A 10,685-nucleotide genomic window follows, 5' to 3' on the forward strand; every position below is an offset into this window, starting at 1 on the left:
ATAGTTACCGGTTTTAGGAACTACACCCTAGAACACTTTATTAAGACTTTATTGCTTATGCAGTTAAACAGACACTGATTGAGTTATAGAAGTTTCCTGTACCTGGTCCCAGGTCACTGTCCAGAGCTTCTCCAGATTGTTGGGAGCTGGGACACTACTAGGCAGGGGAAAGTTCCACAGAGGGAAGAGCATACCTTCTACAATCCCTAGAGGTGGCAGAAGGTTTCGAGAGGGATCAGGAGTATAGGCTTCAGCCAAAGCCCAGGGGCAACATTCCCTGAGACAAGTCAAGCCCCAGCACCCTCTGGAGTCTCCAGATCAAAGGCTGGGCATGGGAAGCAGCACTGTGGGGGGTGCAGATGTCTCCAGGGACAGCTGGACATGGGGAAGCCTGGCAGAGTGGTCTGGTGATGGTTGTATAATTTGTGGCAACTAAGCCTTCCTGCATGAGTGAAGAGTGAATATTCCTTGGGGGAAGTCATGCATCAAGACTGGGCAGGAGAAGCCAGCACCATGCCTTAGGGCAGTGGTTCTGCCAAGCAAGGTGTCACCTGTTGCCCACATCCTAATTTAAGCAACTGTGTTCATGCAGGAGGAGATGGGGGCCTCCCACATTGGGGATGGAGTTTAGTCTGAAAGAACTTGGAGGTGTGGTGGGAAAGTCAAGTTTTCTTAACAAAACCCAGTCTTTGTGTCTTCTAGGAGCACCCCTCCACCTACCAACTCCAGACTAACCTGGCTGCTCTCACTTCCCCAGCTTTTCTCACAAGGCACTTGTTACAGGGCTGCTGAAGAGGCCTGGGGAGACCTAGGAGGTGGCCTTAGTAGTGGCACCCAATCTACAGAGTAAGAATGTGACTGGATAGTCAGGGGCTAGTGGCTGCCATAGTACAGGCGCACAGCCAGGCCGATGAGTAGTGTGGCCAGAAAAAAGGTGACTGTGAGCTGCAGTCGAAGCAGAACCGCTGAGAGCACAGCATTGACCACTAATGAACAGGACACAATAAAGAGGCGTGTGATGCTGCTGCCATGCTTCATGACAGCTGACATGATCAGCCCATTGAGTGCCTGGCTCAGCACCACGAGCGCTGCCCATCCTGAGAAACCCTCCAGGAGGCCTGGGCCAGGACCACTGCCTGCATGCAGACCGAGGTTCAGGAGCACACCGAAAGTGTAGAGGAAGATGTTCTGCAGTGCCAAGGGTAGCCGTTGTCGCTTCATGAGCAGCTCTGTGTACACAGAGGACAAGCCTGAGATGAAGCAGTACAGAACGAGGAGTAGCAGCCCCAGGGGAGTGACATGCAGGGGCATGGTGCTGGCAGCAACTGCTGGCAGGGGCCCTGAAAGGGTGTTCACAGAGTCTTGAAGGCCACCTGCTGCATAACAGGCCCCTGCAATCATCAGTAACAATAATGCCAATCCCTGGCGAGCAGAGAGGCGGTGATGGAGGCAGAGGCAGTACAACAGGGCTGTGCTTCCAATCTTGAGGTTGCTCAGTACCTGGTAGGTGCTGGGGTCCATGTAACGTTGTAGATAGATCACCAGGTTGTTGTTGGCACCATACAGCAGGGCTGATAGTGCAAAAGGAGCAGCTTGGCGCCAGGGTTGGCCCCCTGTGGGCCATGCTTGCCAGCCCACCAGGAGGGAGAAGGTGCACAACAGTAGCTTGGTCAACTCAGTGAGCAGCACAGCTGAGGAGGGACGGAAGGGTACTCGGCCATCCACATGGCAAAGTGCCAGCAATGGGGCATGGGCACCATACATAGCTGTGGACAGGAGTATCATCAGAGTCCAACGGGCCTGCCTGTGAGGGCCCAGGCCTGGTATACCCCCCTCCTCTACACTCATGCCCCAATCAGACCCTTGGTGGCCTGTGTAGATAGCAAAGGGCAAGAAATCCCATTTGAGATCAAGTTATAAAGCCAGTTTCCAAGAGGGAGGAGCTGTGGTACACTGTCAAGAGAAAATACTAAAGATCAGAGTCAGTGGCACATCCCACAGTTTGGGCTGGAAAAGGAAGGGGTGAGAGAACCAAAGTCACAGGGTCAGTCTCATGGAGCCAGGCAAGGAAGAAATCCAGGGTATAGGCTGACAAGCCACTATACAGCCTCTGCAGGGAAAAAGCAAAGATAAAGGTGGCAGGACAGATGGATGACAGCTAGGGAAGCCTGATAGAGTGTTCATGGCCCAAAGGCCTGCACCTGTAGGCTCAGTTGCTCATCCTTTTTCCCCCATGGGATCTGGAGCTAGTCGGGACCCTTGCGTAGTGATCGGAAGAAGTCCCTCAATGTCTTCTCCACGTCGGGCAAAGCATATGCCTGAGCTGCATAGATGCCAGTGCAGGTACCCATGGCAAATCCCAATACTGCTGAAGCCCTCAGTTTGGCCACCACATAGCCGGCCAGGAATCCCTTGAGGAATGGGGAGGACAAGAGTGAGCCATCCTGCAGAGAAAGATGCAGAAAGAAACTCAGGCAGGCTCCCTCCTTTCTCTACCCAAGAACTACTCAAGCTGATCTCAGCAAATTATATTACTTGCTCCTCACGTTGGAGGTGTTTTCAACCAAGATTTTCTCAAGCATCTGGAGCTAGAAAAAGAACTGAGTCCTGATAATACCATCTCAGAATCCTGGGGTCAGGTTGGGTGTGGTGGTACACACCTGTAATCCCAACACTCAGGAAGCTGAGATAGGACTGCTGAGAGTTCAAGGCCAGAGTGAGTTACATAGTGAGTTCAAACCCTCTGAACTGTAAAGCAAGACCTTATTTCAAAAAAAGGAAAAATAATTCTGGGTTCAGAAGGTTCCAACCTTAGAATAGTACTGTCAGAGGGCCAGAGTGGGCCCTAAGAAGTCTAGCCTCATTTCCTAGATATTTCCCCACTACTGCAACCAAACTGACCTTCTTTCCCCATGTCATGCTTATAATGCTGTGATATGCTCTTCCAAATGCCTGAAAAGTTTATTCTTGCCATGCATGCTGCTACACTGACTAACCCCTATTCTAGTTACCCCGTATTTAAGATTTTAGTTCAAGTGTTATGTTCTTAGGGAATTTTTTATTGGGGTGACTAAGACAACCCCTCAATAACTATTTGGCGAATAAAATGTTACCATCTATTCAGTATTCTGAAGGCAAGTTGGGCAATGAAACTTAAGGCCAGGGGTAGGACAGCCCCTACCTGGCCTACACCAGTGTTGACTTCATCTTCCACTCGTTGCTGCAGGCGCTCCAGCTGGTTCTTGAGAAATGCCAGGTCCTTAAGCTTGGGCAGAGAATCCTAGGACAAGGGAAAGGCTAGCTCAGCAGACTGACCCAGCCCTGGCTCCTGCTCACTTCCATGAGGCTGGGAGTTGGGAGGAGTGTGGGTCTGAGAAACATCTTTCTATAAAACCTTGAGATGGCAATAGTAAAAAAGGAGAGAATAACAAATGGAATTTACATCAGTAACCTGAAGGAATCTCTACAGGAGCCTCACACAGCAAGAAGTGTTTTGGGAAGGCAGCAGGCACCTTCAATTAGGTTAGGAGACTTTCAACCAAGTCTATGAGGAAGGCACTTCTGAGGAACTATGAGGTCTCTGCAAATGGCCATCAAACTGTCCTGCCTTCTGTGTGTCAGTGCCTCACAGGGCCTGGAAGGAACTTAGTAAATGTGTGGGTGATGCTGGGCTTCTAGATCAATAGTGAATAATGAATGGATTGAAGCAGTTCCCTATACAATTGGAGGGCAAAGCTTATTTCTGCTAGGGTTCTCTCCCTTTATTCCCAAGGCCATGCCAAACTGAACGGGAGTAACTAAAAGAAACGAAGAATGACTGAAGCGTGAATAAATGGGTGATTCTGACCGCTTCTAAGTACGGAGCAAGGGTGTGTTTGCATGAGGGTGGTTTGAATGTGCCTGCGGTCTGGAAACACTTTCCGAGTGATGAGGGTGAATGTTTGCGTGTGCGCTAGTAACTGGGCATCATGAAAGTTGCTAGAAGGGAACACGTGGAAAGCCAAGCTCTGAATAGTCCGCCACGCCTAAAAGTCTCCTCACGCCAACCTTCAATGAGGTAATCAGTAAAGCCCAGGGAAAACATGGCGTATCCCCACTCCTAAGTCATATTCCAAAACTAAAAAGTCGCCCCTGAAGCTAAAAGGGCCGTGAAGTGTAAAGACCAACCCGACAAAAGTTCACCTTACATTCACTCACCTTGTCATCCGCCATCTTCCCCGCCGAACTCGTTGCGCAGGCGCAGACCCGCCTCCCTCCTGCCAAATACCGCGGCCATCTTTATTGAGGGTGAAGGCACTTCCGGGGCATTCTGAAAGGGTGGGGCATTTTCCTAGCCACCGAGCGCGAGGCGTCTTCTCGCAGATAATTTTTTTTTTTTTCCTCGCGCAGTTACTTTCACGTGATCCTTCCTGTAGCGTTCCCGACTGCTTGTGCGCGCGCACCCGACCCCGCGATGATCTCACTGGAGCGCGCTTGCTGGCGATACACGTTCGCTTTGCTGATTTCCTCCCGGCCTCTGAGCTCATAGCTGCGCGGTGGTGTCAGCCAGTTGGCCGGCGCCTGTGCTCCTCCCTTAGCCACACGCACTGAAACTCCAACCCACCCGAGGCTCCACATCCCTGCTTGGCGGGCGGTGCAGCTCAGGCCCGCCCCTTCCCGCCCCACGACCGGCCCCTGTCCTACCCGGTGTTTGTACGGCGCCAGTTAGCTTGGAGGTCTCCGGCGCAGAGGCTGGGCTTGTAGGCGCAGCAGCTCCGGAGGTCGCGCTGCGCTCAGAGTGCCGGCCGGCGGGGACGCGGCGGGGCTATGCTGGGCAAGGATTATATGCTGGCCATCATTCTGGTTAACTGCGACGGTGTGCACGGAATGGCTGGACGGGAGGATTAAGGATTGAGGGGGGATACGGGAGAAAGGCACGAGCCTAGAGACGCAAAGACAGAGTGGGGTTTCATTTCGGTGTGAGGACGAGGGGACAAATAAACCCTGATGTTGCAATGTCTTTTTGAAGATTAAAATGACTTAAGTTTTAGCCTAAAGGCTGCCCTTATGGGATGATGGGAGGGTAATGACAAGGTGTTTTGAACTCACGAATAATATGCCCCTCCTCTGCAATGTCTTGTTCCTATAGATGACTTGTGGGGGGACCAGAATCTGGAGGGGGAGCCAGGCCTGCCCCCTGGCTGGAGGAAGATCCGTGATGCTGCAGGTACTTACTATTGGCATGTGCCCAGCGGTAGCACCCAATGGCAGCGTCCAGCCTGGGAGCTAGGAGATGCAGAGGACCCAGGCACGGTAGGTCAAGTGTAAGGAGTGGGACCTGAGCACAAGCGTGGCTCTAGGTCTTTGGCTACACTGACTGACTCCTACTCTTCAGGGCCCGAAGGGGGTTTGGGGACTGCGGCCCCCCAAAGGAAGATCTTTCTCCAGCCTGGAGAGCTCATTGGACCGGAGGTAACAGGGATGGTTGGGCTAAATGAAAGGCTTGGGGTTCTAGGTAGGAAGATCATAAGTTTGACGCCAGCCTGAACTGCATAGTGAGATCCCCCCCCCCCATAAAAAAAGAGGGGATAAAAGCAACTGGGTGGACCTGCAGTCTATTTTTCAACTCAGGTTGTGGAGTCTCCCTTTTTGGGCCCTGTTCTCTGCTTTTGGCTTTATCCTACTTTGTTGATTTCCAGTTTTTGTCCTTGTTCTAAGTTTTTGTCATTAGCTACATGTTTTTTTTTTCCATATTGTAGTCCTGACCTCTCATGTTCTAAACCTTGGCAATTGTCTTAGGTTCTGTGTGAGCTCCTATCCTTTGTTCTTGGGTCTCATCCCAGTTTTGGGTTCTTATTCACATTTTGGATAGGATTTTTTGGGGGGTACTGGGGATTGAACTCAGGACCTTGCACTTGCCAGACAGGTGCTTATGCCACTGAGCTGTACTGTATTTCCAGCCTTGGATACTTTTATGTCCCGTGTTTGGGTCCTGGGTCCTGAATTTTCCCTGAAATGCTAGGCCATATATTTATGTAATTTAATAGTCCTTATATTCTACCCTGCTCAGGTTTTATATTTGTAGAGTTATATTCTGTGTATTCTTCCAAACCTCCTGCTGATTAAGTATCCTGGGCCTTTATTGTAGGAAGTGTGGTCCTAACAAGCTGTGTTTTCTGTTCTAGTAACTCTCTGACCTGGTATGGTGAAGAATCCTATATCCAGAGCCTGGAACCAGGGGCTAAGGTAGTGATCTGGGGCTCAGGGCACTGGGGCCTAGAACATTGGGAGATCACAATAGAAAGATGACGGGTGCAGCTGGACTGAACAGAGATGATCCAGGTGAAGGGAGGGACTACCATTTGTATGGGTGGAGCTTTGGGCACTTGATAACCTATTCCACCTATACTCATTCTTGTCTCTTCCCCCAACTTGTCAGTGCTTTGCAGTACGCTCCCTGGGTTGGGTAGAAGTACCGGAAGAGGATCTGGCACCAGGGAAGAGCAGTATTGCAGTCAATAACTGTATCCAGCAGCTGGCTCAGACGTGCAACCGGAGCCAGCCCCCAGATGGTGCTTGGGGTGAGGTGGGTTGTTTTGTATCACAGAGGGTTCAATGTATGGTCCAACAGAGATAGTTGTCCCAGAATTACTTATTCTTGGTGACAGTTACTGCCTGTTCTTCATGACAATCACCTTTATCTGATATCTGGGTTGACCTCTATCCTTGGCAGGGCCAGAACATGCTGATGATCCTGAAGAAAGATGCCATGAGTCTGGTGAATCCCCTGGACCACAGTCTGATCCACTGCCAGCCTCTGGTGCACATCCGTGTATGGGGCGTGGGCAGCTCCAAGGGCCGGTGAGGACTTCTGCATCCCCCAAGCAAGAGCTGCTTCTCCCTCCCCCTGCAGGCTGTGATACCGCTGATCCCTGGTACTTGAACCTGGACACAGATCCTGATATGAACCCAGCACTGCCTCCCCTGCCTGGTCCAGCTCTGGTTGGGGAGGGTGGGCCAGCTCCACAGGGACAGATAGGGGAGAGGCTTTGAGGCTGGGCTGATTCTCTCCTGTGCTCCCACATGCTTCTGGAACAGTGACAGGTATGTGACAACCATGTACCTTGAACCCTAGCTCTAATTTCTCTACCCCATCCTTGTGCCTAGGTCATTAAAAGCCCCTTATAGGTATTATAGGTCCTTGCCCCTAACCAGCTCTACCACAGTCCCATTTCTGCCTCTGCCAGGGACTTTGCTTTTGTGGCGGGGGACAAAGACAGCTGTATGCTCAAGTGTCATGTATTTCGCTGTGATGTTCCTGCCAAGGCTATTGCAAGTGCTCTACATGGGCTCTGTGCCCAGGTAAGGACAGGGGCAGGGAATGTAAATATGGAGGGCTGGAACTTCTAAGGTAGTTGCCTCCCTCTCCTGACCCTGGGCCTTATGCTGACCACATTGTGTTTTAGATCTTGTCAGAACGAGTTGGGATCAATGGTGATGGTGCTTGCTGCTCCCCAGACCCCATCTCTCCTGAAGACCTTCCTCGACAAGGTATGGGAGGAAATTGCTGTGCTGTAGAGTCAAGCTGCTTTGGTGAAAGATGAGAGTGGAGGGGAGGAATATTTGCTGGTTATTTAACATTTCCTTCAAGATGTGTCTGATGCCAGGGATCTGATCTCAGGGTTCCCAAACCCTGAATTAGAGAAGCATCCATAAACTCTCTTCTACTTGGAACAGCTCTGGCATGGGTCCTGGCCTTTTCAGTAGGGAGGGGAAACAGAGTTCCCTGGCCAACTTGGTGTGTATATTTCAGTGGAGCTGCTGGATGCAGTGAGCCAAGCTGCTCAGAAGTATGAGGCACTATACATGGGGATCCTTCCAGTCACCAAAGCCATGGGTGAGGATGGGGCTGGGAGAGCTGGATGGGCTGGGCTACACAGGTCAAGGGGAAGGTGGGTGAGCTGGGATCTATCACCCTTTCTCTGATTCCTCCCATGGCCTTACGTATCCTTGGATGTACTGGCTTTCCTAACTTAGAATTCTGAGTCCAGTCTGTGCTATTGTCTTCCCATCTTTCTCAATCCCAAGTCAGTAAGAGGGGACCAAGATATCCTTTGAAAACCTTTTTTAAAAAAAAAATTTGTTAACTACTGGGAGATACCACTGTGGGCATGTCCTTCCAGGCATGGATGTACTGAACGAGGCCATTGGTACCCTCACCGCCCGGGGGGACCGGAACACTTGGGTTCCTGCCACGCTCAGTGTATCTGACTCTGTCATGACTGCACACCCGATTCAGGTACCAGAAAAGGATGAAGTTGGTGGAGGGCGAGCAGGGGGGGCCATTGCCTGTGAAGAGAGTGGGTCCAGCCAGCACTTGGCCCTTTAGTGACTAGGTGGGGTGTGGGCAGGCAGAAGCTGGTGCAGAAGAGGAGCCACTCTGGCAGTGCCCTGTGCGCCTTGTGACCTTTATTGGTGTTGGCCGTGACCCACATACCTTTGGCCTCATCGCTGACCTTGGCCATCAGAGCTTCCAGTGTGCAGCCTTCTGGTGCCAGCCCCATGCTGGGGGACTCTCTGAAGCTGTGCAGGCTGCCTGTATGGTGAGTTCAGGCTGGGGATAGGTGGGAAGGGTGGTATTGATTTGCTGCTGCTCTGTACTAGGGACTGAGCTCAATGAAGATCAGTAGCCAATGACCACAAGCCAGTAATCCTAGTGCCCACTGGTTCACAAATATTTTGACCCTCATTCTGTTTTTAGTCAGTTGTGGTTATATCCCAATGTTTAGGCCGGGATGTTTTACATAGTAATTACCATGCCTGCTTTTCTTAGAGCATGAGGATCCCTGACAGGGCTAATGCATACATTTCAGTCATGCATGTGGAGTTGGGTAAGGGCTTTGCCTACATGATTGGCATTGTCTTTCCTAATCTCATTAAGTTATTTCTTGGCATCTGTGGTCATTCAGATGTGATGCTTAAGCTCCATTAGTTCAGTTCACTTACTCATTGAACAAATGTGAGTGCATACTAAAGGCACCATACTTGGCCCCAGGAATTCAGCAGTATAGAAGGCACAGTCTTTGCCTTTACAGAGCACTTAGGATAAAGCAGAAACACACCAGAAAGTTGTACACCATATGATGATGGAAGAGATGCCTGTTCAGGGATCAGGAAGCCTACGTGTAAGAGGTGACAGAAAATTGAAAGGCTCCGAGAGGAAGTTAGCTAGGTGAAGGGGAGTAGAAGGGGAGTAGAGTAAGTATGCCAAGCACAGTTGTGAGAGTGAGAGATGTTAGTGGATTCGAGTATCTGAAAGAATCTAGTGTATATGGTATGCAGGGACGATGTAATGAGAGAAGAGGGCAGAAGGAATGGCAGAAACCTTGTTGTGGAAAACCTTACAGGTCAGAGTGATGTTCATTTTGTCCTGAGATGCTAGGAAGCATTGAAGGATTTTGAACATGACAATGAAGTCAGATTTGTGGATTAGGACAATTTATGCTATAATGAGAGTGACAGATTAAGAAAACACAAGTTAGGAGGCAGGAAAGTGATTTAGGACCCAAGTAGTTCAAGTGAGATACAATTGGTCAGTTGGATTGCCTAGTGAATCTGCTTTGCTAGGAACTAGTCTGCTCCAGGGAGAGATGGAGCAGAGGCAGGGTTGTGGAAGGCGAGGTCCAGCGTACAGGCTTTACAGTCAAAACTAGGTTTGAAAAATAAGTCTACTATTTCATGGCTGTGATTTTGGGTAAATCATTTATTTTCTGTGAGTCTCAGTGTCCTCGCTTGCAAACTGGGCATAATTCCTCATAAATAATTGAATTAGGTTAAATTATTGTACAAAAAGCAAAGTCTTTAGCTCTCCTTAAGTGCTCAGTAAATGTGAAGATCTGTGTTTTATATGGTGAGCTATCTGGAAGTACCTATTGGATCTATTGATGTGCCAACTATAGCCTTTTATCAGACAGAAACCTTGGCTAGCTTGCTGCCCTGCAGAAACTTTCAGAGAATTCAGGGGCAGACTGTAGCCAGATGCTTACCTTCCCCTTCTCCCTAGGTTCAATACCAGAAGTGTCTTGTGGCCTCTGCAGCTCGAGGCAAAGCCTGGGGTGCTCAGGCCCGTGCCCGCCTGCGGCTCAAGCGGACCACCTCCATGGACTCCCCAGGAGGTCCCTTGCCTCTCCCTCTACTCAAAGGAGGGGTTGGAGGTGCAGGGGCTGCCCCTCGAAAGCGGGGTGTCTTCTCTTTTCTTGATGCCTTTCGGCTGAAACCCTCTCTCCTCCATATGCCCTAAAGTGGTATTAAAGGGCTGGGGAAGGAGGCTCTGAATCTATGCCCATCTGTGGCCCTCTATTCCCAGGGTCCTGCAGCCTCTCACATGTCTTCTTACCCTAATCATCCTCTACCTTCTATTTATTTCCCAGTTTGTTACTTATATCAGTGATTGAGAGGACCTGCACTACAACTTAGGCCCCTGGCTCCTATCTCCTTTCCTTGGGTCCTTGCATTCCTTGCCCCTGTCCAGCCCTGGGCAATTGGCTCTACCTCAGCAACACTTTATAGCAAAATCAGTGCAAATAAAAATCCCTCAGTGACCTCACTAAGTGTGAGTATATTGGACCTGGGACAGGGTTGGGGGCTAACATCTTGTGTGAAGTGTGTGGTGTTGGTGGCTGCCTGTAGTCACACAAGGGTGTGGA

The 10,685-nt window shown here is 50.3% G+C and overlaps 3 protein-coding genes across 7 annotated transcripts; 1 reads left to right on the forward strand and 2 right to left on the reverse strand.

The window, feature by feature from the left end:
• Positions 1-32: 32 nt before the first annotated feature.
• Slc35a4 (solute carrier family 35 member A4) lies at positions 33-1,953 on the reverse strand. The gene has a single exon (XM_004643282.2). It carries the CDS (start codon positions 1,846-1,848, stop codon positions 874-876), a length of 975 nt encoding a protein of 324 aa, XP_004643339.1. The 5' UTR covers positions 1,849-1,953; the 3' UTR covers positions 33-873.
• Positions 1,954-1,965: 12 nt separating this feature from the next.
• LOC111813170 (SLC35A4 upstream open reading frame protein) lies at positions 1,966-4,579 on the reverse strand. Of its 3 annotated transcripts, XM_023703396.1 has the most exons (4): positions 4,198-4,329; positions 3,182-3,280; positions 2,202-2,444; positions 1,966-2,110 (listed from the first exon to the last, which is right to left on the reverse strand). In XM_023703396.1, the coding sequence occupies exons 1-3, from the start codon at positions 4,210-4,212 to the stop codon at positions 2,247-2,249; spliced, it is 312 nt and encodes a 103-aa protein (XP_023559164.1). In that variant the 5' UTR covers positions 4,213-4,329; the 3' UTR covers positions 1,966-2,110; positions 2,202-2,246. The 3 variants fall into 3 exon arrangements, with proteins under 3 accessions (XP_023559164.1, XP_023559165.1, XP_023559163.1); XM_023703397.1 differs by lacking the exon at positions 2,202-2,444 and having other exon boundaries at positions 4,198-4,579; XM_023703395.1 differs by having other exon boundaries at positions 1,966-2,444; positions 4,198-4,321.
• Positions 4,580-4,699: 120 nt separating this feature from the next.
• On the forward strand, positions 4,700-10,585 carry Apbb3 (amyloid beta precursor protein binding family B member 3). 3 transcript variants are annotated; one of them, XM_023703394.1, is made up of 13 exons: positions 4,700-4,855; positions 5,129-5,292; positions 5,375-5,451; positions 6,165-6,225; positions 6,419-6,565; positions 6,713-6,840; positions 7,078-7,083; positions 7,227-7,341; positions 7,446-7,530; positions 7,793-7,876; positions 8,163-8,278; positions 8,508-8,582; positions 10,043-10,585. In XM_023703394.1, exons 1-13 carry the CDS (start codon positions 4,807-4,809, stop codon positions 10,277-10,279), a joined length of 1,344 nt encoding a protein of 447 aa, XP_023559162.1. In that variant the 5' UTR covers positions 4,700-4,806; the 3' UTR covers positions 10,280-10,585. The 3 variants fall into 3 exon arrangements, with proteins under 3 accessions (XP_023559162.1, XP_004643276.1, XP_004643277.1); XM_004643219.2 differs by having other exon boundaries at positions 4,702-4,855; positions 8,391-8,582; XM_004643220.2 differs by lacking the exon at positions 7,078-7,083 and having other exon boundaries at positions 4,703-4,855; positions 8,391-8,582.
• Positions 10,586-10,685: the final 100 nt, after the last annotated feature.

This window comes from Octodon degus, unplaced genomic scaffold (assembly GCF_000260255.1).
Source record: "Octodon degus isolate 3935 unplaced genomic scaffold, OctDeg1.0 scaffold00169, whole genome shotgun sequence".
Classification (NCBI taxonomy): Eukaryota; Metazoa; Chordata; class Mammalia; order Rodentia; family Octodontidae; genus Octodon; species Octodon degus.